At 63.5% G+C, this 26,346-nt stretch overlaps 1 protein-coding gene across 3 annotated transcripts in view; it reads left to right on the forward strand.

The window, feature by feature from the left end:
* The first annotated feature begins 2,834 nt into the window (after nt 1-2,834).
* Nucleotides 2,835-26,346, forward strand: part of PKD1 (polycystin 1, transient receptor potential channel interacting) — a 33,370-nt gene continuing 9,858 nt past the window's right edge. For all 3 annotated transcript variants that reach the window (XM_075564459.1, XM_075564462.1, XM_075564460.1), the window contains exons 1-25: nt 2,835-3,175; nt 12,699-12,770; nt 12,873-12,944; nt 13,116-13,285; nt 13,495-14,160; nt 14,330-14,513; nt 15,330-15,553; nt 15,759-15,874; nt 15,982-16,108; nt 16,282-16,520; nt 16,980-17,741; nt 18,001-18,132; nt 18,478-18,653; nt 18,743-18,876; nt 18,959-22,593; nt 22,704-22,853; nt 23,097-23,240; nt 23,374-23,653; nt 23,724-23,937; nt 24,005-24,167; nt 24,332-24,484; nt 24,696-24,840; nt 25,044-25,667; nt 25,761-25,917; nt 26,000-26,252. In XM_075564459.1, the coding sequence (XP_075420574.1) occupies nt 2,970-3,175; nt 12,699-12,770; nt 12,873-12,944; nt 13,116-13,285; nt 13,495-14,160; nt 14,330-14,513; nt 15,330-15,553; nt 15,759-15,874; nt 15,982-16,108; nt 16,282-16,520; nt 16,980-17,741; nt 18,001-18,132; nt 18,478-18,653; nt 18,743-18,876; nt 18,959-22,593; nt 22,704-22,853; nt 23,097-23,240; nt 23,374-23,653; nt 23,724-23,937; nt 24,005-24,167; nt 24,332-24,484; nt 24,696-24,840; nt 25,044-25,667; nt 25,761-25,917; nt 26,000-26,252 (9,198 nt within the window). In that variant the 5' untranslated portion in view covers nt 2,835-2,969. The remainder of the gene's footprint in view (nt 3,176-12,698; nt 12,771-12,872; nt 12,945-13,115; nt 13,286-13,494; nt 14,161-14,329; nt 14,514-15,329; nt 15,554-15,758; nt 15,875-15,981; nt 16,109-16,281; nt 16,521-16,979; nt 17,742-18,000; nt 18,133-18,477; nt 18,654-18,742; nt 18,877-18,958; nt 22,594-22,703; nt 22,854-23,096; nt 23,241-23,373; nt 23,654-23,723; nt 23,938-24,004; nt 24,168-24,331; nt 24,485-24,695; nt 24,841-25,043; nt 25,668-25,760; nt 25,918-25,999; nt 26,253-26,346) is intronic.

The following is a 26,346-nucleotide window of genomic DNA, read 5'->3' on the forward strand; positions in this document are numbered from 1 at the left end:
GTCTGCCTGTGCCAGGAGCCCTCAGGGTGGACTGGGTGTCCTCTGGGTTTCAGCTCCTCCCTCATTACTAAAATGCAGAGATGATGTTCGTCTGGGGGGGGGGTGCGGGTGTCTCAGGACCCAGGACACAAAGATCAATTAGCATGATATCGTTCACAGGTTTCTACATCCTTCTGTGGTGATAACAACGGGGTCTTAAAAGATCATGAGCAGCCATCTAAGGTGTAACTGTTGGTCTCTCCCTTTTCTCATCTGGAGGACAGAAGATTGAGACGAATCAAAAGAGACATGGAAACAATTAGTCTAGTGGGGCATTGGACAGCATTGAACAGTGTCTCCACAACCCTGAGACCAGAAGAACTAGATGGTGCCCGGCTACCTCCACCAGGTGCTCTGAAAGGGATCACATGAGAAGGCCCTGGAGCAAACAGAAGACAAATGTTGACCAACCACCCAATATCATAAAATTGACCAGGCTGACAGGTCAGAGAGACTGGTGGAGTCCCCGAGGCTATGTCTCTCAGCCACCCTCCAGGTCTGGGACTGAACTTACTCCCATGTGAGAAGAGTCAATCATGTTGTTGTTGTTGGTTTTGTTTTGTTTTTTTAATCAAAAGGGCGACATTTCCCCAAGGACAACAGTACAAAAAAGGCTTAGGAAAGAAGGAAGGAAGGAAGGAGGGAAACAGGAAACACAGGGAAGAATGACATTGAGGGGACTGCAGGGGGTGAGTTGGAACAAAATGTGTGTGCATTGTTGGATCTGAAGCCATGGCCTGCTCGGTAAACCTGCGCCTAATTCTCAATAAAAGCAGGACAAAATGTGGGCACGGTTGTGTCCGTTACACAGGTGGGAAGGAGACAAGGATCTGCCATCCCAGGCCCAGGAGAATGCAGGTATGGGGTGGGCCCACTGTGGTCCCTCTGGGTGCAGCTCTCATGGAAACTGCAATGGAAGGGGACTCAGACACCTGTTGAATGGAGGAAGCTTTCAGGCCTGGGGAAGGAGCTGGAGGCAGAAGCCTCAGGCGAATGGGGGTCATACCCTTGACTTTGGAAGCAGTGGGAATCTGGCCCCCTAGGAGTATTGGCTCACCCTCCTTCAGGCTCTTGGTCATGGTCACCAGCAGGGCTACCAAGAGCAGACAGACATCTAGGAAGGGGTCTGGGACGAGCCGGCAGATCCCAGATGAAGGCAAAGGCTGGTGCTGGCCTGGCGGAGGCCTGAGGAGGCCAGCAGGGGGCACTCATTCTAGGCGGGACTTTGGGTCACCTCCCTGAGGAAGTTGCACCACCATAGCACAGTCCTGTGTGTGTGTCTGTACGTGTGTGTCTGTGTGCACCTGAGACCAACCCAGCAGAAGGAGCACTAACTGACTCGAGAATAGGAGAGATCTCACAATAAACTAAGCTGATGTGATGAGGGTGAGAACCCGGCATCTACTCTTTGCTCTTTGAAAATGTTGACTCAAATTCATTAGACAATTTTATTATTTATTTTACATATCATTTGTTTAGTTTATTTTAATATATAATCTACCTGCCATAAAACACGCCTGTTTAGCGTGTGCAATTGTTCCAGGTAACATTTTCTGCACTCCCCAAAAGAAACCCCTTAGCAGTCACGCCTTCCAGAATTCCTCCTTAACCCCCCACCCCCACCCCCCAGATCCTGGCAACGCCAAACTGCTTTCTGTCCCTATGGGTTTGTCTATTCTGAACCTGGCCACGTCTGCACGCTCACCCCCACCTCCCTCAATCTGGCTGTTCATTTAACACGCGGTCACGTCAGGTCATCAGCAATGCGTGACTGTCCCTGGCTTCTCTCGCTCAGTCAGTAGCATGTTTTTGGGATTCGGCCATGTTGTACGGTTTGAATTCTTGCTATTTTCTGATTCACTCTTGCGCGCACAGAGGAACAAAAGGCCCCGTGGCACGGCAACGTGACAGAGAAGGTCACACGCAGCACAAGTGAGCGCAGACGCAGGCTGCCAGCCACCTGCCTGCCAGGTAAGTCCCACCAGAGACACCTCGCTTCTCGGTTGCCCTGACAGCCTGCACAAACGGCGCCCCCGTCCCTGGCTCTGTCTGTGCGGGGGCTCCAGAGGAACTGCGTCGTGTTTTCAGGGAGCGCCAGCTGGGTGAGAGGCTGTCGGATACGGCGCTGAGCGGGACGGACGGAAGACCTTGCACTTTACAGCTGGTGTTTGTCAAACTCCTTGGGTGCGGAGAGCCACCCACGGGGCGGGGCTGATGTCCGCCCCGCCCCGCGCGCGACGAAATGGCGAGAGGGCCGAGCTGGCGCCAGTGGAGGAGTCCGGGCCGGGATGGAACCCGACTGCCGCAGGGCTGAGGTTCCGACGCTCCGCCTGAAGTCAGCTCCTGACATTCTGCGGAGCTAGAGGAGGAGCCTGCAGGGGGACGGCTCGGCAGCGCAGGGGGTGGAGCCAGCAGGCGGGGGCCCCGCCCCACCACCGCCCCGCCCCGCCCGCGCTGTCTGGGGGCGGAGCAACTCGGCGGCCCGCAGTGAAGTGGGTGGAGCCATAAGGCGCCCCGCCCCACCACCACCCGCCTCGCCCGCGCTGTCTGGGGGCGGAGCTATAAGGCGCCCCGCCCCACCACCCGCCCGCGCCGTCTGGGGGCGGAGCAACGCGGCGGCCCCCAGCGCAGGGGGTGGAGCCATAAGGCGCCCCGCCCACCCCGCCCCGCCTCGCCCGCGCTGTCTGGGGGCGGAGCAACGCGGCGGCCCGCAGCGCAGGGGGTGGAGCCCGCGGGCGCCCGCCCGCACAGCTTGGAGGAGGAGCAGCGCCGCGGTCCGCAGTGCAGCGCCAGCGGGCGAGCGGGCGGCGGAGACAGAGTACGGCCTGGCCCAGCGCCGCCGCTGTCCCCGCAGCCAGGCCAGCCGCCCGCCCCGCCTGAGCCGCGGCCTCCCCGGCGCGGGCTGCGGCCATGCGCGCGACGCCCTGACGATGCCGCCCGGCCGCCTGGCGCTCGCCCTGGGCCTGGGCCTGTGGCTCGGGGCGCTGGCGGGGGACCCCGGGCGCGGCTGCGGGCCGTGCGCGCCCCCCTGCCAGTGCGGCCCGGCGCCCGGCGCCGCCTGCCGCGTCAACTGCTCGGGCCGCGGGCTGCGGACCCTCGGGCCCTCGCTGCGCATCCCCGCCGAAGCCACCGCGCTGTGAGTACCGGCGGGGGGCGGTTGCCATGGTGCCGGAGGCCCGGGGTCTGGGCACCAGCATCGCCGCGCTGGACGGCCAGGAGAGGCCTGGCGGGTTCGCAGGGCGTGGGCGCGTTCCGGGCCGGGGGCCGGGGAAACGGAGCGCCGGCCAGGCCTCTCCCAGGGCGAGGCTCCAGCGGCTGGAAGAGTTGGGCCGCGGCAGCCGCCAGGTCCCATAGACAGAGGTCCTGTGGACAGAGGAGGCCCCTTCAGGCTGCCGAGAAACATCCCGATGCTAATTAGGAATTAATGGGATACCCAGGACCTGTGAAGGGGTGCTGCAGCCAGGAGGTGGGACAGGGAGGGCTTCCCGGGACTGGACAAGGGCACCTAGGAGTTAGCCTGATACACATCAAAGGGCAGAAAGGTGGGTCCAGTGTAGGGAAGGGAAACGCCTGGGCAGCCAGTGGTGGGTTAGGGAGCACCCCCAATGAGGAGGTAGGGGGACAAGGTGGGAGATAAGTGCCAAGACTGAGGACCTTATCCTGTGTGTGTGTGTGTGTGTGTGTGTGTGTGTGTGTGTGTGTGTGTGAGAGAGAGAGAGAGAGAGAGAGAGAGAGAGAGAAACAGGACGTCAAGACATGCTCAGTTCTGCATTGGGGGGACTTGGTCACCATCACAGAGAGTTGAGTTGTGAATCGGACAGTGATCCAAACCCACCAGCTGCTCCTTGGGAGAAAGATGAGGCTGTCTGCTCTCATAAAGATTTACAGGCTGGTGAAACACATGGGGCAGTTCTCTGTCCTGACGGCTGGGATTCCCTGGGACAGGAGTCGGGTTCTGGACAGGCTGCCTTTGGTGAGTGCGTACCTCAGACAGGCCCCAAGCCCAGCCCTGTGACCCATTGCTGGTGTTTCCTCCAACTCCTGCCCCAATCCTGGAGTTGAAGTTACAGGGCACACCCCTACTGGGCAAACAGAAAAGTGAGTCTCAGGACTGCGTAGCAAAATGGGGTGGGAACCTGGGGTCCTACCACAGGCCCTGGCTTGCCGAACGCCCAGCCCCAAGCCCTGAACCAGGCCAGCTGTGTTTCCCCCCCATGCCTGTGAGGTTCGTGGAATACAGGTTGGATCAGAAAGGACTTGGGACAGGTGTACACACAGTTTTCAGAACAGGTCCTGGCTGCAGGACCATGTGGGTTTGCCGGGCACCCCAGTTCTGAGCCGCATGAGTCCATGCTGTGGGGCAGCCTGCTTGTCCCCAGGCCCTGGCAGCCAGGTACCAGGCTTGGTAATTTGATCTTTCAGCACATGGCCCCCCTACTCCCCCCCCCATCCTCTATGTGGAGATGATCTTGGGGGCTGAGGTGGCCCCTCAGCAGGACAGGGCCTCTCAGAAGCTGCCTGGGGTCCTGGAGCTTTACTGGACGGTGGGTGGGAAGCGTGCGGGCCCTGAGGGAGGCCGGCTGCACTGACCACTGGAGCATTTGCTGCCCTCAGTCTTTGTGGAGATGGACCCTAGTCAGGGCTGGTCCTCTCACACCTGGCTTTCCACTGGGCTGGCACAGAGCAGGCCCAGGAGCCACTCAGGACATCAGGGGTCCTGGGGCCGTGGAATCTGGGCCAGGCAGACACAGAGAGCCTGTGCCTCGTGCCTGGCAAGTGGCCCCCTAGGGCCCTGGACCTGGGTATTGGAGGTGTGTCCCCAGACCCTTCAAGGCCAAGTATCAGGAATTTCATAGTAGTAGGTGGGTTATCCCTCCCAGGTTGCTGGCTGGGGTTGAGGCTCCCAGTAGAAGCTAGTGCCTTTGTAGGCTGACCACCATGCAGCTCACCCTTCAGACTCCCTCCTTCTCAGAAGGTTTGGAGCCCCTGGACCTCTGGGCTGGCTTCAGCCCTGGATGTTTCCATTTGGGGCTCCTTGGCCATGCTGAGGTGCCACAGGGCAGCAGAATCCAGACCCCTGCAGCTGGCCTGTTGGGGGGACCACAGCCACCCAGGTTAAATGGTGCCCATGGGTGAGAGTGGTTTGAGGAACGGAAAGAAAAGACATTGCTTGGGAAGCCAGGTTGTTTGCTTCATGGTGAGAGACTTGAGTGGGTAGACAAAGTGTCGCTCAAGGAAGACTGGCATGCTCGCCCAAGTGACGGGAGTTAAAGGACCTTAGAAAGTGGGCAGAAGAGATGCAGAATCTTGGGCACCGAGTCACAGCCACCCTCTGCAGTGCCAGGCCAGGCTCCCCTCCATCCCTGTTGAGACCTTCATGTGGCCATTGATTGCTTGGGAGAACCCACCTGTGGTCAAGCACAGCTGCCCCATAGGGTCTCCCAGCTAGAACTGCAACTTCCCTGGAGCCTCAGTGCGTTTGAACCGGCAACAGCTGACTGTGCCTCATTTTTAAAGAAGCGTCAGCCTGCATCTGCTCCTAACTAAGGTCCCCATGATGTCGTCATCATCAACATCTTCAAGGGGACCCGAGGGCACGGAGGGTTATGTGTGGGACTTCTAACCCCGGCATTGGGGGTTCAAATCCCCCAGCCATTCCTCAGGAGAACGAGAGGGCGATCTGCTCCCATAAAGATCTGCAGCCTGGGAACGCTGGAGGGACCGTCCCGTCCTCTCCTGTCCTAGGGGCCGATGCGACAAGATTGCCCAGATGGCAGGGGCTTGGAGCTGGTGCTGGCCACAGATCGCCCCACCCCGCTCCCTTTCCGCTGGTCTGTGGTCCATCCACTCCCTCCGTCTTCTGGATTTCCTGTAAGCTGGCAGTCGGTTCCAGAGCTGCGCCCCGTGGCAAGCCACGTGTCATCCCCGTGGCCATGTGCAGCCTGTGATTACTGTCCTGGGACCCGACCTTCTAGGGGGAGCATTGGGGCCTTCTCAGCCTCAGTGTGACTGACAGTGTCAGCCTCAGATCTGATTGCTTTTGGGGAGACACGTCCATACCAGGTGCTCACCGGAGGCTTGCCAGAGCTGGGGGCTGTCTGGAGCTCCTGCCTCAGGGGCTGTGGGGGTTTCTATAAGGACCCCCAGTAGGGCGACCACTGATCATTCAGCTGCCAAGCAGAAGGTTGGTGGTTTATACCGACTGGCTGCTGTGCGGGGGTGGAAAAGACCTGGCCACCTGCTCCCATGGCTCGCAGCCTTGAAGCCCTCTGCCCTGTGGAGCAGCTGTGTGTTAAAGCTGACCCAAAGGACCAGACAGTGAGGGGGCCTGCAGGGGGGGGGGGGCATCCAGGACCTTGCCCCTCCCTGCCTGTGCCCCTATGAGTGGGCGGGTCTAGGAGAGGCCCCTGGTTGCATTCTGCATCTGAGATATGGTCAGAGAGAGTCGACCTGTCATGAAGGGAATTCCTGGACTGGGTGTGGGTGTGACATGCTGGGACCTGGGAGCCAGGAGCCAGGGAGGCCCCAGGAAGCCCCGTGCCAGGCATTGGCAAGGCCCAGCCACGTCTAGGCTGCTCTCAAGATCGGCTGCCACGTGGGGGGCCCACGTAACATCTCCACACTCGTGGGTCCCCTGTGGATACAGAGCAGGTGACAGGAAGGGACCTCGAGAAGATAACCTTGAACCAGAGACTGTAGCTGCCTGAGGCTCTCCTGGTAGGGCGAGGGCAGGTATCCTAGAGTTGAGGGGTGGGGCATGCTCATGACCTCCCCGTGTAGCATTAGGGACTTCCAGGCTGGCATCTTCAGGAAAGCTGAGCACCAGGCGCTTCTCCCAAGGACTCACTGGCGTGGTCCCAGCTGCCAGCCTTTCAGCGCGCAGCCAAGTGCTTAACTGCTGGTCCACCAGGGCCCCATCCACCTTCCACCCCAGGGGGTTTGCTTCCACCTTGGCTCCGACCAGTTTTCCACGTGATCCCGCTGCTGCGTTTCCAGCAGAAAATGTGGATCTCCAGGCCTTTCTCCCTAGTTGGTTTTATTTCTGATGCTTTGCGAACACCACGGGGACCCCTCAGTGTTTGACATGTGAGGGATGTGGCCCCACAGTGCCCGCCAACCCCCAACCACCAGAGGTTCTAGAAGGACAAGGTGGGGAAACCGCAACTCCTGTCCACTGGTGATGGGGAAGGGGCGGGGACCTGGGCAGCCCCCCTAAGACCATTTGAAGTGCAGGGTGGCTTGGCCTTTGGGAACGAGCCTTGGGCTGCTGTCCAGGACCATGGGGTCCTGTCCAGGGCCATGGGGTCCTGCCTGGGGCCTGGGTGCTATCAGCACCTTTCCTCCGGTGTTTGACCTCCGTTTGGGCCTGGGTGAGCCTTCTGACTTCTGCTACTGTGTGTGACCTGACAGGGTGGCTGAGGTTGCCTGCACGGCCTGACCACCACCCAAGGTGGGGTATGCTCATTCGGGTTGTGCCAGGCCTGCGTGACTCTGTTTCCCCTCCTGAGGATACCGGCTCTTGGTGGCTATTTCCCCTGCTGGGATTTGGGTCCAGGGGCTGCTCTTTGGGTGGAGGCCCAGGCCCACGCCACCTCTTGGGCTTGCCCTTAGAATGGTATCCCTGTGGCTGCCCCACTCCCAGCGGGAACACACTGGGTTTGATTTCAGCCCAGAAAAGGTTGGCTGGGGACACGTGGTCTGTTTGGGAACACTGGGCGGGTCGGGTTGCCAGCAGGCGCATCCAATGGCCGACCCGACCTCCTGGGGAATGGCAGAGCCCACTGCCCTGCCATCTGGGGTGCCCAGTGTCTTCAACTGGCCCTGGGTGGCTGCTGGCAGCGGTGGGGCCTTGGCTCCCACGGCTGCGTGCGGCGGCTGCTGAACAAGATGCAGCTGGAAAATCGGACTCAGTACTCTTCCCGGAACTGCTGTTCCTTCCCCAGACTTGGCAGCTGGCAGCTCTGGGAAAGGCATCAGCCTGAGGACTGCCTCCTGGCCTCGCCCTCCTCATTCCCCCCTCTGTCCCCAGGGGGACAGGCTCAGGGGTCAGTGTGTGCCCTAGGGCAGGGGTCCCCATGGGATGGCTGGGGTTGGCATAGTGCAGGAGGGCTGGGTGTGGCAGGGGAGGGCGGGAGGAGCCTGGAGGCACAGCTCCTGCTGGGGAGCCCCCATGACCTTCTATGTTGGATAGGCAGGCAGGTAAGCCAGCCTGGGGCCAGGAGGGTCAGCGCAACACAGGTCCAGATGGCTCGATGGACTTGGGGCCCCTGTAGGTGGAGGGGTCTACATACCCCTAGTAGTCCAGGCTGGGGTCTCTGGCTACCCATCACCCTAAGTTGGTCAGTTTGTGGAAATCCTCTCCAATCTCTGAGGCCTGTGCCCCCTCCTGTTCCAGTCAGCATATTCCCAGGGGGGGCGTGTGGACCCCGCTTTGCCCTTCGAATGGGCGACTCTTGCTCCACCTCCCTTGATGGAAACATGCTTGTCTCTGGAGCTGGAACACTACAGACAGGAGGAGCCGGGGGGCAGGTGGGGTAACGCCAACAAGGCTGGCACAGGATCTTGTGAGGGAGGGATGCTGGAGATACTGGGACCCTCCTGTGCCCTGAGACCACCTCATTTTCCTGGATCTCCCCTCACAGCGCCTTGTTCCGCTACCCCTACCTTCAGGGTGTACACGTCATGGTCACTGGGGACAAAGGCAACAGGCCTGTGGGGGTTGACCCCCCCCACTACCAACTGCTGGGGCCCAGGACAAATCCCTCTGCCTCCTGCCCCCAGCTTCGGGAGGAGGTGGGTCCTTACTGCCAGGGTCTGTCAGACCCTCCCTCAAGAAGAAGGTGGGCAAGCTGGCCCACTCTCAGCAGCAAAAATAGGCTGCAGCCTCTGGAGCCTGGGGTAGGGGGTGGGGGGTGGTGAGGGGGCGCACAGAGTGGGGGGTGGGGGTGGCGAGGGGGCGCACCAGGCCATCCTGCCAGAGGGCGGAGACTGCAGCCCCTGGAGCCTGGGCCTGGGGAGGGTGCCAGGCCATCCTGCCAGAGGGCGGAGGCTCTGCTGGCCCAGAGCAGCCCTTACATAAGAGCTGGCGGCGGAGCCCAGCCCTGGTCCTTTCCAGAGTGGCGGCCAGCGCGGGTGGGGGTGCGAGGCCGACTGGCACCCGTCCGGGCCTCTGACCGCACGTGTCTGGAATGTGCAGGCGTCTCTTTTGGGGGCTCGGCCAGCCCCCAGGCCCCTCCCACGTCTGTGCTGGAGGGGCACGGCTTCCAAGTTCTCCCTGATAAGTTGCTGGACACTAGCCTTTGCAGCCGCCCCCTCCCCACTCCATACCTTCCCTCCAGCATCGTCTGGCCCATATGGGGTACGGGGAACCTTGGGGGCCTCCTGGCAGCAGCAATGGGGACCCTCCCCCCTTTCTGCTTGATGCCGGAAGGCATGGTCAGAGAATGGGCACAAGGGGACCTGGAGGGAGCAGCTCAGTAGCTCCTGGTGCCTGAAAGGCAAGGGCAGTCAGGTCCCTGAAGGGGGCAGACCTGTGGGCACTGTGTGGAGAGGGGGCCATCCTGGTCCCACTGTCTTGGCAGAGCAGTCCTTTGGACTTGGGGGGTGGGTCGGGAAAGATGAGGAGGGGCTGGGTGGGTGGGTTCCAATGATATCCCCTGGGTACTGGGAGAAATGCTTGTTCTCTAGTGAGTCCCCTGGTCACCCCTGCCCCAAGCTGGCCTGCTCCCCATCCAACCCTGGCTGTGGGGCCCCTGATGGGTATCCTCAGTTGGGGGCATGACCAGCCCAGAGAGTGGCCCAGTTGAGGTGGACAATATGGAGCAGGGGTCCTCAGACTTTTTAAACAGGGGCCTGGTTCACTGTTCCTCAGACCCGTTGGAGGGCCGGACTATAGTTTAAAAAAAACAAACACAACTATGAACAAATTCCTATGCACATTGCACATATCTTATTTTGAAGTGGAAAAAAAACAAACAAACAAATGGGAAAATACCAGGTGGGCCGGATAAGTGTCCTCGGCGGGCCACGTATGGCCCACGGGCCGTAGTTTGAGGACACCTGATGTGGGGAGACTGACCATGCCCCCATCCTGGGCTCCACGGGCTTCCTACATGTGGGGGTGGGTTAGCACACTGAGATGATGGGAACTGGGGGAGAACTGGCCAGGCCTCGGTGCCCCCCCCCCCACACACACACATCGTGATGGCAGAAGCAGATGGAGACAAAGAACTCGGCTGACTGCAGGCGGTGGCTAGGATCCACCCCAAGATCCCTCCCTACCCCTGGGTTCTCCCACGCAGGTCTGACCCAGTCCCGCCACCTAGCCCCTCTGTGGTCAGGCTGGGGGTTGTGGCCAGGTTTGGGTGGCAGGGAGGCACCTTGGTGGGGGCCAGACTTTATAAGGATAAAACCAATCCCTCCAGGCGTTCTGGGACCCAAGGGCTAGAGCCCTGGGTGGGCACTGTGCTGCTTGCATCGAGGTCGAGCTGCCCTTCAGGTGCTCGTCTGGCTACTGTTTCTGATGAATTTTCCAGAAAACGGGGCGTGGAAAGAAAGCATCGTAAGAGTTTGGTTTCCCCTGTTTCCTGCTCCTGCAGAGCCATGCTTGGAGCTGGCCCCTGGTGACCTCGTGGCTATGTGGAGGCAGGTGTGGGCCAGGTAGACCCCAGCCTTGTTTGTCCCCCGTTTCACCCCTATGTTCTCACTATCCCCAGCCCCATACCGTGCCCTGCAGAGAGGGATTCCCCCATCATCTCCTTAACCCCCCGCAAGCGCACTGATTCCTCCTTAGAGGCAGATGCATAGCCATTGTGACTTCAGGTCCGGGAAGCCCTTACCGGGACCAGGGCTTGATGCTGTGGGCCGTCCTGCTTGGGGAATGCTGGACCGAGCACAGTGGGGAGAGTAGTGCTGCAGCAGTGTGTTGGGGCTGGGCTGGGGTGCAGGGGACCCTCCCAGGACAGTCTGCCCTGGGTGGAGTCCCTGTGAATCCACTAGGGTTTGGGAGTACATGGGGCTGAGAGTGCCCGGGGTGGATGAGGCCCTGGAACCTGCGTGTTTTCTAGGCACTGAGAGACCAAGTGGGGAGAGTGGGACCCTCCATTGTCACAGGCGGGACACTGAAGCGAGAGCGTCCTGCCCTCCTGCCCCCAGCATCTGAGCCGCCCTTCATTTATTCAAACTCCCCAAACCCCCAGGGCCCGGGCCTCACCCCAGGGCCCGCAGGCTCCTAGCTGCTGCCCTTCCTGCATTGGCCACAGGGAGGACCCAAGTCATGCCTACCAGGGAGATGAACGTCAGCGCCCGTGGATCTTTCTTTTCTTTTATATGTTGGGGATGGGCGTGCTTTCTTCACCCCGTACCCCTCCTTCACCCTCCTTACCACCAGCCCCTCCCCCCCCCCCAGTGGTAAATACTGGATCAGGAACGAACGGATTGTAAGTTTGAAAATCTTTTTGAGACCTAAGCGGGGTTGAAAGAGCTGCAGTGTCAGGGCTGGCCACCAGGGGGCGTGCTGGGCTCACAGTGGGATTTACAGTGTCTAGACCTGCTACATTGTTTAAACCAGGGTCTCTTCGGTTGTTACTGAAATGGGGAGTAGTTGTTTACATAACCATGACCGTTTGTACTTCTGGTCAGTTGCTCTCATTTTTTGTCTCTGGGTTTTGTTTTGTTCTGTTGTTTTTTGGGGGGTGGTGGCAAGTTTTTTGTTTGTTTGGAGAGGGCAGCCCTACTGCTAACTGTTCCGCTGGTCTGTTTCCATAAAGACTGACGCCTTGGAAGCCCCTGGGGCAGTTCCGGTCAGTCCTCTGGTCGGCGGTGAGTTGAAACTGATGCGCTAGCAGCAGGCTTGGTTTGGGGAAGCTGTATGGGGTTTGTTGACCCCCAGTCTATCCTCTCCGTGAGAACTGCCCTTCATTTGTAGTTGGGGCTCTCATCTTGAGTGTGGTTATTTTGGGTGGGAAGACAAGTTTGTAACCGGTGGAATCTGTTAATCTCTGATAAATCGATACACTGTTTCTCTGCTTCTTGGTAGCTTTTCAGGCCCTGCCCCTCTCTTGGATGGGGGGGTGGTGTGTGTGTGCGTGTGTGTGTGTGTGTGTGTGTATGTAGGGGGGGTTGTCCCTCTCTTCCACCAGTCAGCCCACCCCCAACAGCCCGCTGCTCAGTTTAAAATTCTGTAAATTCACAAAGTTATGTTTGGCCCGTTCTTGCTGCTTTTTGCTTCAAATGATCTTGTTGGTCCAGTAGGGTCTAACTGCACCTGACCCACCACCATCATAGCCAGGCTGGGGTCAGCCAGTAGCATCCTTCCCACTTAGAGCATCTTGGGCTGTTTTGGGAATAGTGAGGCAGTCCCTATCCACCCTGCCCAGGGGCCTTCCTGCATGTGTGGGCCCTGGTCCTGCGACCTGGCTGCCTGACAACCTCTGAAACATCTAGGATCCTATGCGGGGCAGGGGGCACATGCCCATCCAGGTGCCACTGGACTGGCCTTTGTGAGCCTGTATGGAGGGTAGGAGAGACCCCACCACCACCACTACACACACACACAACAGGCCCAGGCGTGTGGAGGGTGGGCTGGGCTACAGCTGAAGACTAAGTGTGCCTCTGGTTGACAGTTGGGGTCCAGCACTGACCAGGCCTCTTGCCCCTAGGGACGTCTCCCACAACCTCCTCCGAGCACTGGACATGGGGCTCCTGGCAAACCTCTCGGGCCTGACGGAGCTGTGAGTGCCTGGGGGAGGGGACCGTGAGCTGAGCAGGGTTCATGCCCCCCCCCCCGGCTCTGGGGGCTTCCCCCCAACATGCTTGGTGCTGCTCTCTTCCAGGGACGTGAGCAACAACAAGATTTCTGCATTAGAAGAAGGAACCTTTGCTAATTTATTTAATTTAAGTGACATGTGAGTTTGGGGTCATGGGGGGAGGGGTACGCCTGTGGTCCTGCCCTGCCTACCTGCCCAGCCTCTGTGCTCCTTAAAGTATGACTCCAGACCCTGGATGGGAGGGCCCTGGGTGGTGAGAGGGGGTGCCCAGGCCCAGGTCCCTGAACATGGACCTGCCTCTCCATACAGAGACCTGAGCGGGAACCCGCTCGAGTGTGGCTGTGGCCTGGCCTGGCTGCCGCGCTGGGCGCGGGCGCAGGGGGTACGTTTGGGCCAGCCTGAAGGTACCATCTGTGCGGGGCCGGGCCCCCTGGCTGGGCAGCCCCTGCTCAGTGCTCCCTTCCTGGACAGCGGCTGTGGTGAGTCAGGCAAGAAGTAGCTGGTTGACTTGGCCTGTACTCGGGCTCCTGGAGAACCCAGTTTGGGATGGGGGCGGGGGGGGGGGCACAGCAGCCAGGGCCCTGTGGGAAGGGACGACCGCCACCATGTCTAAGCAGGGCCTGGGCTCCAGGTGGCAGAGGGCCGGAGAGGGTGTGTTGAAGCTCAGCCCCTGCCTGTCTGTCCCCAGGTGAGGAGTACATTGCCTGCCTCCCTGACAACAGCTCGGGGGCCTCAACCCTGGTGGCCTTCTCGGTGGCCCATGAGGACCCACTGGCGCCTGAGGCCTGCAGCGCCTTCTGTTTCTCCACGGGCCAGGGCCTGGCTGCACTCTCTGAGCAGGGCACGTGTCTCTGTGGGGTAGCCCAGTCCCCTAATGCCTCTACAGCCTGCCTGTCCCTCTGCAATGGTTCCCCCCTGCCCCCCACCTGTGGGGGCCCCAAGCTGCTCCCACATGTCTTCCCCGCCTCCCCAGGGGCCACGCTGGAGTCACCCCGAGGGGCCCTGGCTGCTGGTCGCCTTGCAGCCTTCCGTGTCACTGCCCTCCTCCCTGTTAGCTCCGTGTGTTGGGACTTTGGCGACGGCTCCCCTGAGGTGGTCATGGCCGGGGCCACAGCCATGCACCGCTACCTGCTTCCCGGCCACTACTCCGTGAAGGCCAGGCTGGCCCTGGGGGCTGCCTCAGCCCAGCTGGCCTCTGAGGTACAGGTGGAGGCTGTGCCTGCTGTCCTGGAGCTCCTGTGCCCTGCCTCAGTGCGCAGCCACCAGGGCCTGGAGCTCAGCCTTCGGAATCGAGGTGGCACCGGCCTGGAGGTCACCTACAGCATCGTGGCCCTGGACGAGCAGCCTGCCCGAGGTGTGGGTGTGCCCCTGGGAGCCCCATCCTGACTTCTTGGCCCTCCCGCCCCCCCACGCACAGCTGGGCCCCTGGGAGCCCTCTTTCCCTCCTGCACCTCCCCGGCTCCCGGGGAGGCAGCCCCTCAGCCTGTGTCATGACCTCAAGCTGCGCTCTGTTTGCGGTCTAGCGGTGCACCCCCTCTGCCCCTCGGGCACAGAGATCTACCCTGGCAACGGGCACTGCTACCGCTTGGTGGCTGAGAAGGCGCCCTGGCTACAGGCCCAGGAGCTGTGTCACACCTGGGCCGGGGCCGCGCTGGCCATGGTCAACAGCCCCGACGTCCAGCACTTCCTCGTCTCCCAGGTCACCAGGTGCGCCCCTCCTGGAAGCCAGTCTCCTCCCAGAGCTCAGATCTGTTAGCAGCCCTGCCCCTGCATCCACCCACCACCACCTGTGCCTTTAGCCCTGCACCTGCTCCTACTTGGGCTTGTCCCGCCTGTGCCCATTGCTCTCCCCCACCTGTACCTGCACCTCTGTCCGCCAGCCCCTGCCTCAGTACCCACCTATGCTCACCCTTGCCTCACCTTTGACTGGCATGTACATGTATGCCTGCCTCACTTCTACCTACACCCACACCTCCACTCTGCCCCCACCCTCATTTCACCTGCCCACACCTACCTGTGCCTATACCTGCTCCAACTTCCACCTGCCCGTGTCCCCACCCTAGTCTACACTCACCATGCTTCCACTTCCACATGTGCCCCATTGACACCTGCCTCCATCATGCCCCTACCTTCATCTACACCTGCCTCTGGCCTCACACCTAGCCTCAAACCTCACCCTTATGGGGACCCAGGGCTGGTAGGGTGGAGGACTCCTATAGTTAGGGGTTGGTATGAGACTCTTGATCCCCCAGGTTGGCCCAGGGGTGTCTGCAAGGTGAGCAGTGTGTCTACTCCGATAAAGGCCCCCCAGAGAGCACACCCCCGCCAGGTGTGTGGCAGGTGGGGTGCTGCTCTGGGCCCCAAGCCAGGCTGGTTGGTCTGGCTCTCCAGGCCTCACCTCTGAGTCTGTTTCCCCGCTTGGCACTCAGGATGGTGGTGGTTGCACCCAGAAGGTAGGATGGGTGAGGAGAGGTCCTGGGAAGCCTGTGTCCTCTGCCCCTGCCCACCACCATATGTCCGCAGGGGCCTGGACGTGTGGATTGGCTTCTCAGCTGTGGAGGGGGTCGAGGAGGCAGGTGCATCTCCACGGGGTGAAGCATTCAGCCTGGAGAGCTGCCAAAACTGGCTGCCTGGGGAGCCCCACCCCGCCACTGCGGAGCACTGCGTGCGCCTGGGTCCCGCCGGCCAGTGTAACACAGACCTGTGCTCGGTGCCACACAGCTATGTCTGTGAGCTTCGGCCTGGGGGTAAGCGGGCCACCGGCCTGACAGCAGCCTCCCACCCAATCCTGCCTGCTCCCCGGCCCAGACTCTACTGACCCTAGTGTGGAGGTGGGGGTGGGGTGATAGAACATCCACCCTCTGCCCAGCCTACCCTACCCTCCCACCCCTGGCTCTGACCCTGGCATGGGGCCCACACCATCCACCAGCCTCACTGCAGACTCGCCCCCAGGTCCTGTGTGGGACACCGAGACCATCCTCGTGGGTGCGCCCAGTGGGGACTTAGAAGGTCCCCTGAGCCCCCTGGTGCAGCAGGAGACCCTGGAGGGCCCCCAGGCACCTGTGGAGGTAGGCTGCACTCCAGGTCCCTGACTCCTGACCATGCCCGCCAGCTATGGGGGTGGGGGACATGGGCAGCTCCAGGAAGGTTGGCTGAGTGACACCCCTGCCCGCAGGTGATGGTCTTTCCCAGCCTGAGTCTGGGGCACGAGGCCTTCCTGACGGTGGCTGAGGTGGGGACCCAGGTGCTCAGGTGGCCCGCCCAGCTGAGGCTGCAGGTGTTCCGGCCCACCGGAGCTGCAGGTGGGAGCTGTGGGCCCCGGGTACCCCTCTGACCTTCCATCTGAGTCCCTGGCTAGTATCCGGTGGGTGGGTGGGGGGCTGTACAGCGCTGCCTTGTCTTGCTGAGGTGCGCCTGGACTTTGGGCTGTGGGCCATCTGTGAGCTGGGGTTCAGGGAACCATTCTTCCATGTAGGGGCCTCTGAAAACAGCAGTGAGCCTGAGCTGGGCACCCAGGAGAATGGCACCACACTGGCCCCGACTCGAGTGTCCGAGGAAAGCTGGTGCCCTTTGGGCAACACCAGCAAGACCCTGGACCCACCCCACGTGCCTCAGGCCTGTGCCAACAGTACCCCGCTGGCACCCGGGCTGGACTACACCCTGTGGAGGGAGCTGCTGCTGACTGTGCCCTCGGGGCCCCCCACACAGTACTCGGTGCGCGCCTCACCCCTGGCTCGGCCTCCCATGGGCCTCCCACACTACTCGGTGCCTGCCCCTACCTGGCCCCATCTCCCTCGGCCCCCCGATAGTTTCCCTACCTGGCATCCAGCCCCCTTCACCTGTCTCCCTGGGCGCCCTTCTGCCCCCCCGGCCTGTGTCCCAGCCCTGCTCCCTGGGGCCTTGGCATGGCTCAGCCATCTCTGTCCGGTGACTCTCCTCTCTGTGAGCTCTCTGTCTTGCCCTCCCAGAGCCCCCCCACCTCCAACCAGTTCTGAGACACCCTTAGTGAGCCGTGTCTCCAAGGCACTGCTGGGGCTGAGGGTGCTGCGTGGCAGTGCTGTCCTGCCTGAGTAGATGGGGAGGGGCGGGGGCTGTTTGCCTATCTGCCCCCACCCGCCCCTGGCACCGGAGCCCTGCATGAGGATGCCCTTCAACCTCCCTTCCTCTCCACAGATTGCTGTCCGTGGCCTGGATGTGTCCTTGCTCCCAGGGGACCTCCTGGCCCTGCAGCATGACGCTGGTCCTGGCGCCTTCCTGCACTGCCCCCTGGCCCTCAGTCCTTCGGCTCCCTCAGTCCCTTACCTTTCGGCCAACGCCTCGACCTGGCTGACCCGGCTACCCACCCAGCTGGAGAAGGCCCCTGCTGGGCCAGCCTGTGCACTGCGCCTGCTGGGGGCCACGGAGCGCCTCATGCCGCTGCTGGGCTCAAGCCCCCAGCCTGGTTTGCAGCGCCCTGGGCTCTACGCAGTGCGGGCCACAGTGGCTAGTGGCGTGGCCTTGTACAACCTCTCCTGCAATTTCACAGTGGGCTCTCCTGTGGCCGGGCTGCGTGTTGTGCACCCCCCCACCCTCGACGGCCACCTCTATGTGCCCACCAACCACTCAGCCGTGGTGCTAGCTGTGGACATGGATGGCAACGCCACAGCCATGGCCACGGCTCGCTGGCCTGGGGGCAACACCAGTGCTCCCTTCGAGGCTCCCTGCCCCGCAGCGGTGGACGCCCTGCTGCCCAGCTGTCCCCAGCAGCCCAACGGCACGCTCTTCTCGGTGCTCACACTGCCAGGGCTCAGTGAAGGTGAGCACCCCGTGGAGGTGCTGGTGCAGAGCGGCGACAGCCAGGCCCACCTCAGCCTGCGGGTGACAGCCCAGGAGCCTGTGCGAGGCCTGAGAGCTGCACCCAGCCCAGAGGCCCGTGTGCTGCAGGGCGTCCTTGTGGTGAGTGGGGTGGCCCTCCCACCGGCCCAGAACCCCCATGCTTGACTCTGACCCGACCTAAAACCCCTTGTGACACCCAGAACCAGGTCCCTTCCCTAGAACTCCCACCTCCCGTGTGGCCCTGCGGGTGTCCACACCTGCTTGAGGGCACCCGAGACGTAGACTCTGCCACCTGAGTCACAGGGCAGTGGGGGTGCATGCCCAGTGGAGGGGCCGGTGGGAGGAGGGGTGTCAGGTCTTGAGCAGTTGCTGCCTACAGAGGTACAGCCCCACGCTGGAAGCCGGCTCGGACGTGGCCTTCCAGTGGACCATCGATGACAAGCAGTCTTTGACCTTCCACAACGTCGTCTTCAATGTCATCTACCAGAGTGCGACCACCTTCAAGCTCTCGGTGCGGCAGCGCCCCGCTCTGTGCCTGGGACCCTGGGGTGGTGGCCAGGGGCTGGGGAGCTGTGGCCTTAAAGACCCTGGGATGATGACTGGGGTCGGTGGCCTCAGGGACTCTGAGGTGGCAGCTGGGGGTGTGTGGGGATGCAGCCTCAGGGACCCTGTGATGCTGCTGGCTTGGGAGCTTATGTGGGGGACAGTCAGTGGCGACTGAGGGATGTATGTTGGGACTCGTGGTGGCAGCTGAGGGCATGGGTGGGGGTCCCATGGCATCATCCATGGGGTACCTATGGGCTGTGGGCTGGGGTGCCCTGGTCACCCTTTGGCTCACTGGTGCCCACCTTGGCAGCTGACGGCCTCCAACCACGTGAGCCATGTCACCGTCCACTACAACGTCTCTGTCGAGCGCATGAACCGCATGCGGGGACTGTGGGTGTCGGCCCTGCCACCCGTGCTGCCCCAGAACACCACGCTGGCGCTGACAGCCAGTGTGCTGGTAGACTCGGCTGTCGAGGTGGCTTTCCTGTGAGTGGGCAGGGCTGGGGGGCCGCAGGGTGGGCTGAGGCTGGGCTTCCATGCCACCCTCGACCGACTGCCTGCCCCTGCCCCACTAGGTGGACCTTTGGGGATGGGGAGCAGGTGCTTGGCCAGTTCCAGCCCCCATATGACGAGTCCTTCCCAGTCCCGGAGCCCACACTGGCCCAGGTGCTGGTGCAGCACAATGCCACACACACCTACGTCACCCCAGGTGAGGTCGGGGCCGCATCACCTCCTCCATAGGTGGGGTCCCCCACTTCACCACCATCTCATGGACTGATCTGTCCCTGCAGGTGACTACAACCTGACCCTGCTCGTGTCCAACACCTTCGAGAACCTGACCCAGCAGGTCCCCATCCGTGTGCGGGCTGCCCTGCCTGCTCTGGCCGTGGGGGTGAGCAGCCATGTCCTGGTGGCTGGCCAGCCCGTGATCTTCTTTCCTCTGCCCACACCCATGCCTGGGGGCATCCTGTACATCTGGGACTTTGGGGACAGCACACCCACCAGGCTGCAGCGTGAGCCAGCCGCCAACCACACCTTCTCTGTAAGGGGCACGTACCACGTCCGCCTGGAGGCCAACAACACGCTGAGCTGCTCAGTGGCACAGGTTGAGGTCCACGTCCTGGAGGCACCACGTGGCCTCCGTGTGAACCTGGGCCCTGCCGCCGAGCAGGGCGCACCTGTGAGGGTCAGTGCCACCCTGGAGGCCGGGGACAACATCACCTGGACCTTCGACATGGGCGATGGCACCGTCCTGTCCGGGCCCGAGCCCACCGCCCAGCATGTATACCTGCGGGCACAGAACCACACCGTGACCGTGACGGCAGCCAGCCCTGCTGGCCGCCTGGCCCTGAGCCAGCCCATGCATGTCTTCGTCCTGGAGGTGCTGCGCCTGGAGCCCACCGGCTGCATCCCCACCCAGCCCATGGCCTCGCTGACGGCCCACGTCACTGGAGACCCCGCCCACTACGTCTTTGAGTGGACCTTCGGGGACGGCTCGCCCAACGTCACCGTCCGAGGGAGCCCTGTGGTGACGCACAACTTCACACGCAGCGGAACCTTCCCGCTGGTGCTGGTGCTGTCGAGCCACGCCAACAAGGCCCACTACTTCACCAGCGTGTGCGTGGAGCCCGGGCTCGGCAACGTCACGCTGTGGCCAGACCACCAGTTCGTGCGGCTTGGGGAGGCTGCCCGCTTGGAGGCACGTGCCTGGCCCCCCTTCTCCTACCGCTACACCTGGGACTGGGGCACCGAGGAGGCCGCCCGCCTGGGGGCCCCTGAGGCCACCCACACCTACCAGGAGACGGGCTCCTATCTGGCCACAGTCACTGCGTCCAACAATGTGTCCGCCGGCAACGACTCTGCCCTGGTGGAGGTGCAGCAGCCCGTGGTGCTCGAGGGCATCTGCGTGAACGGCTCCCGCATGCTGGAGGCCCTGCAGCCTTACTGGTTTTCAGCAGTGGGCCGCCGCGGCAGCCCCGCACACTACCTGTGGGAGCTGGGGGATGGCACTCGGCTGGAGGGCCCCCAGGTCTCCCACACCTACAACCGCACGGGCCGATTCACCATCTCGGTGGCGGGCTGGAACGAGGTGAGCCGGGGCGAGGCGCAGCTGAATGTGACGGTGGCGCGGCGGGTGCAGGGGCTGCGGATCAACGCCAGCCGCACGGTGGTCCCGCTCAACGGCAGCGTGAGCTTCAGCACGGCCCTGGAGGCGGGCAGCGACGCCCACTACTCATGGGTGCTGTGTGACCGCTGCACCCCCATCCCCGGGGGCCCCACCATCTCCTACACCTTCCGCTCTGTGGGGACCTTCAACATCATCGTCACGGCGGAGAACGCAGTGGGCGCTGCCCAGGACAGCATCTTTGTCTATGTGCTGCAGGCCATCGAGGGGCTCCAGGTGGCGGGCGGCGGCGGCAGCGGCGGTGGCTGCTTCCCCACCAACCACACGCTGCCGCTGCAGGCCACTATCCGCGACGGCACCAACGTCTCCTACAGCTGGACCGCCCAGCGCGCCGGGGGTGCCATGCTGGCTGCTGCCGGCCGCCTCTTTTCCCTCAGCGTGCCCGAGCCGGGGGCCTACCTCATCCAGCTGCGGGCCACCAACCTACTGGGCAGTGCCACAGCCAACCGCACGCTGTGCTTCCTGGACCCTGTGGGGGTTCTGGCCGTGGCTGCCACCCCCAACCCTGTCGCCGTCCATGCCAGCGTCACCCTGGCCGCCCACCTGGAGGGCGGCAGTGGCATCATGTTCACTTGGGGCCTCGAGGGCGGGCCGAGCTGGGTGACCACAGACCCTGCCACGACCCACGCCTTTGGCAGCCCTGGCCTGCACCTGGTCACAGTCACGGCTGAGAATGCACTGGGTGCGGTCAACGCCTCTGTGGCGGTGCTGGTGCAGGTCCCTGTGGCTGGCCTCACCATCGGGGCTGGCGAGCTGAATGGAGGCTTTGTGGTGGCTGGGACCACCATACCCTTCCGGGGCCAGCTGGCTGCCGGCACCGACGTGAGCTGGAGCTGGGTGGTGCCTGGGGGGCGCAGGCTGCAGGGCCAGCAGGTGACCGTGGCCTTCCCCAAGGCCGGCACCTTTTTGGTGCAGCTCAACGCCTCCAATGCCGTCAGCTGGGCGGTGGCGACTCACAATCTGACGGCGGAGGAGCCGGTGGCGGGACTGGTGCTGTGGGCTGGAAGCAAAGTGGTGGAGCCTGGGCAGCGGGTGGACTTCCAGGTGCTGCTTGCCGCCGGCTCGGACGTGGTGCTGCGCCTGCAGGTGGGTGGGGCTGAGGCCGAGCCACTGGCCGGGCCACGGTTCTGGCGCAGCTTCCCGCATGCCGGGGACTACATGGTGAGCGTGCGGGCCGAGAACCACGTGAGCCGGGCGCAGGCACAGGTGCGCGTGGCCGTGCTGGAGGCTGTGGCCGGGCTGTGGACGCCACACTGCTGCCCGCCAGGCGTGCCCACAGGGACGGAGCAGAACTTCACAGCTCGTGTGCTGCGTGGTTCCCGTGTCCAGTACGCCTGGTACTTCTCGCTGCAGAAGGTGCAGGGGGACTCACTGGTCATCCTGTCGGGCCGCGAGGTCACCTACACGCCCGTGGCAGCCGGCCTGCTGGAGGTGCAGGTGCGCGCCTTCAACGAGCTGGGGGGCGTCAATGTCACCCGGCGCCTGGAGGTGCAGGACGTGCTGCAGCACGTGGCGCTGCACGCCGGCCGGCTCTTCGCCAACCGCTCGGCCCGCTTCCAGGCCGACACCAGCCCCAGCCCGCGCCGGGTGGCCTTTCGCTGGGACTTTGGGGATGGGGCCCCCACACAGGCCATGCAAGAGCCCTGGGCCGCTCACGCCTACCTGCAGCCGGGGGACTACCGCGTGCAGGTGAACGCATCCAACCTGGTCAGCTTCATGGTGGCGCAGGCCACGGTCACCGTGCATGTGCTGGCCTGCGAGGAGCCCACCGTGGACGTGGCTCTGCCCCCGCAGGTGTTCATGCGCCGCTCACAGCGCAACTACCTGGAGGCCCACGTGGATCTGCGTGGCTGTGTCACCTACCAGACGGAGTACCGATGGGAAGTGTACCGCGCCACCAGCTGCCAGCGGCCTGCCCAGGCTGCCCCCCTCACTCTCCCTGGCGTGGACGTGAGCCGGCCACAGCTGGTGTTGCCACGGCTGGTGCTGCCCGTGGGCCAATACTGCTTTGTGTTTGTGGTGTCCTTTGGGGACACACCACTGTCCCGCAGCATGCAGGCCAACGTGACGGTGGCCCCCGAGCGCTTGGTGCCCATCATCGAGGGTGGCTCCTACCGCGTGTGGCCAGACACACAGGACCTGGTGCTGGACGGCCGCCGCTCCTACGATCCCAACCTGGAGGACGGCGACCAGACGCCACTCAGCTTCCACTGGGCCTGCACCTCCACCACTGCCTCCCAGGTCCCTGCCCCTGCAGCGGGAGGGGAGGGCCCCCAGTTGCTCCCAGGCGGGCGGGCGGGTGGGCAGCGAGATGGGCTCTCACCACCCCTCCTCGCGTGCCCCATCTGCAGAGCGAGGCCAGTGGGTGTGCCCTGAGTTTTGGGCCCCGAGGGAATCCTGTGGTCACCATCCCTCGAGAGCGGCTGGAGGCCGGCGTGGAGTACACCTTTGACCTGACTGTGTGGAAGGCTGGCCGCAAGGAGGAGGTGGCCAACCAGACGGTAGATGCTGGCTGTGTTTGTACACGTGTGGACGTGCCTTGGGGGGGTCGGTGGATTTGGCTAGGATCTAGATGAGGGTGGGGGGGTGTGGACAAACCATTGCCTCCAGGTAGGGCTCCAAGGGCCCTTGGGGAGGGGCTAGCATGGACCCGCTCCAGGACAGACCCTGCTCTGGGCTCAAGGCTCTAGCCCTTGGGCTGTTTCCAGGACCAAGGTCAGCTCCGTGGTCTCCCTGCCCCATAGGTGCTGATCCGCAGTGGGCGGGTGCCCATTGTATCCCTGGAGTGTGTGTCCTGCAAGGCAAAGGCCGTGTACCAGGTCAGCCGCAGCTCCCACCTCTACCTGGAGGGCCACTGCCTCAACTGTAGCCCCGGCACCAAGCAGGGGGTGAGTGTGCCCTCGGGCCCCCACAGCCCCGGCCCTTGCCCCTCACTTCCTAGCCCCTCTGCCCATCCAGCACCCTCGCGGTGCCCCCTTCCTTCACTCGGCCCACTCCTCACCGCCCCTCCCTCCCCCGCAGCGCTGGGCAGCGCGCACCTTCAGCAATCAGACGCTGGTGCTGGACGAGGCAAGCACATCGACGGGCGGCGCAGGCATGCGGCTGGTGGTGCGGCGCGGCGCCCTGCGCGACGGCGAGGGCTACATCTTCACGCTGACCGTGCTGGGCCAGTCGGGCGGGGAGGAGGGCTGTGCGTCCATCCGCCTAGCCCCCAACCGCCCACCGCTGGGTGGCTCCTGCCACCTCTCCCCGCTGGATGGCGTGCACGCCCTGACCACCGAGGTGCACTTCGCATGCTCAGGTGAGAGCAGCCGGCCAGTGGGGCCCTGACGTGACCTGCCTGTGCCCTGCTGACGCTCTCTGCCTTGCAGGTTGGCGCGACGCGGAGGACGCAGGTGCCCCGCTGCTGTATGCGCTGCTGTTGCGGCGCTGCCGCCAGGGCCACTGTGAGGAGTTCTGTGTCTACAAGGGCAGCCTGCCAGCCTATGGCGCAGTGCTGCCACCTGGGTTCCCCCCGCAGTTCACTGTGTACCTGGCCGTGCTCGTGTGGGACCAGCTGGGTGCCTCTGTGGTCGCCCTCAACAGGTGAGCCACGTGGCCTGCGGGCACCAAGGCTGCGGCAGCTCCCCAGCTGATGGCAGCCTCCTTACAGGACCCTGGCCATCATGCCACCTGAACCCCCTGGGGGGGGCTCCATGGGCCTGACGCGCTGGCTGCACGATCTCACAGAGAGCAAGCTCCCTGGGCTGTTGCGACAGGCCGACCCCCAGCACGTCATCGAGTACTCACTGGCCCTGGTCACTGTGCTGAATGAGGTCAGTGTAGCAGGGCGGGGCTGGGCATGGGCAGGGAGCCTCCTGACCACAGCTGTCCAGGGTGGGGCCTGGGGTCCCACTGCCAGGAGCTGCACGTGCACTCCTACTGCTGGCAAGGGCCCTGGGAGCGACTGACAGCCCTGCTTGCTGTCCCCATCCTGCAGTACGAGCAGACTCCTGCAGCGGTGGCAGAGCCTGCCCAGGAGCGGCAGCTGCGTGCCCAGATACGCAGGAATGTCACAGAGACGCTGGTGTCCCTGCGTGTGGACACGGTGGACGACATCCAGCAGGTTGCCGCCGCGCTGGCGCAGTGCACGGTACGCCCACACCCTACCCCTCCGGAGGCATGGCGTGTAGGCCCAGGGCATGAGGACCACGCCAGCTCCCGGTGCCCCTACCACCTAGGCAGGCTTAGGGTCACTGTCGGTGGCAGATGGGGGGGCCCCATCAGACCTTCTTGGGCCCAGGGTTGTGGGAACTTTGGGGGTGCTCAGCAGGGGCAAAGGGACCCAGGCCAGCTTCCCCCAGGTGTCCCGCAGGGAACTGGTGTGTCAGCCCTGCCTGAAGAAGACGCTGCACAAGCTGGAGGCCATGATGGGCGTCCTACAGGCCGAGACCACTGAGGGCACTGAGACACCCACCACCATCGCCGACAGCATCCTCAACATCACTGGTACACGCTCCCCGCCGCCCCTGAGGACATGCGGCCCTGCTCTCTCCAACCCCGCTGTCTGCACAGCCTCCTCCCACTTCGCACCTCCAGGGACCCTGCAGCCTGCCTCCCGCCCACTCCCCGCTCAGGGACCTCCACTGCCCTAGCCACCGCCTCCTAGCTCCGCCCTGACTCTAAGCCCAGCCTTCTACTGGTTTCCACAGGAGACCTCATCCACCTGGCCAGCGCAGATGTGCAGGGCCGGCCACCAGGAGAGCCGGGTGTGCTGGGAGCGGCGCAGCCCTCGCTGCTCGTGGCCTCCCGGGCCTATAACCTGTCGTCCGCCCTCATGTGCATCCTCACGCGCTCACGGGTCCTCAACGAGGAGCCACTGACACTGGCTGGCGAGGAGATTGTGGCCCAGGGCAAGCGCTCGGATCCTCTGAGCCTGCTGTGCGCGGGCCGGGCCGTGAGCCCCGCCTGCCACTTCTCCATCCCGGCCGCCTTCAGCGGGGCGCTGGCCGGCCGCAGCGAGGTCGTGCAGCTCATCCTCCTGGTGGACTCCAACCCCTTCCCCTTCGGCTACATTGGCAACTACACCGTCTCCACGAAGGTGGCCTCCATGGCCTTCCAGACGCAGGCCGGCCACCAGATCCCCATCGAGCGCCTGGCCTCCGAGCGTGCCATCACCGTCACAGTGCCCAGCAACACCGGCCCAGGCCGCAGCGTGCCCGCCGCCGCCATCACCACAGTGCCCCCGCGGGCCTCCGTCAGCGCCGAGGTGGTCCCTGAGAGCAGCAACCCAGCAGCCGCCCTGCACCTGCAGCTCACCTTCTCCGTGCTGGATGGTGCGCTGGAGAGGAGGGGGCACCTTGGGGAGGAGGGCTGGCCTGCAATGTGGGGCTCCCCCAGGCCGCGCTGACCCAGCCTACTACCCCCAGAGACCTACCTGTCGGAGGAGCCCGAGCCCTACCTGGCTGTGTACCTGCATGTGGCGGCCCGGCCCAACCAATACAATTGCTCTGCTAGCCGGCGGATCAGCCTGCAGGAGCTGGCGAGCAAGGACCACAGGCTCTACACCCTCTTCATCGCGCCCGGGTGAGCTGAGAGGGCCCGTGGGTGCGGCGGGGCACTGAGATCGGGCTGTGACACGCCTCCCCTACCCCTCCCTGCCCCCCAGGACCGCAGAGCCCGGAGGGAGCTACCACCTGAACCTGACCAGCCACTTCCACTGGTCAGCCCTGGAGGTGTCCGTGGGCCTCTACACGTCCCTGTGCCAGTACTTCAGCGAGGAGGACATGGCCTGGCGCACGGAGGGGATCGTGGCCCTGGAGGAGACCTCGCCCCAGCAGGCTGTCTGCCTCACCCGCCACCTCACCGCCTTTGGTGCCAGCCTCCTGGTGCCGCCCAGCCGCATCACCTTCGTCCTTCCTGTGAGTGACGATGGAAGGCCTCCAGGCTGGGCTGTTGGGCAGGAAGGGTGTCCCAGGGGAGCCCAACCTGATGCTCTCCTGCCTCCCTCTTCGC

This window comes from Tenrec ecaudatus, chromosome 12 (genome assembly GCF_050624435.1).
Source record: "Tenrec ecaudatus isolate mTenEca1 chromosome 12, mTenEca1.hap1, whole genome shotgun sequence".
Lineage (NCBI taxonomy): Eukaryota > Metazoa > Chordata > Mammalia > Afrosoricida > Tenrecidae > Tenrec > Tenrec ecaudatus.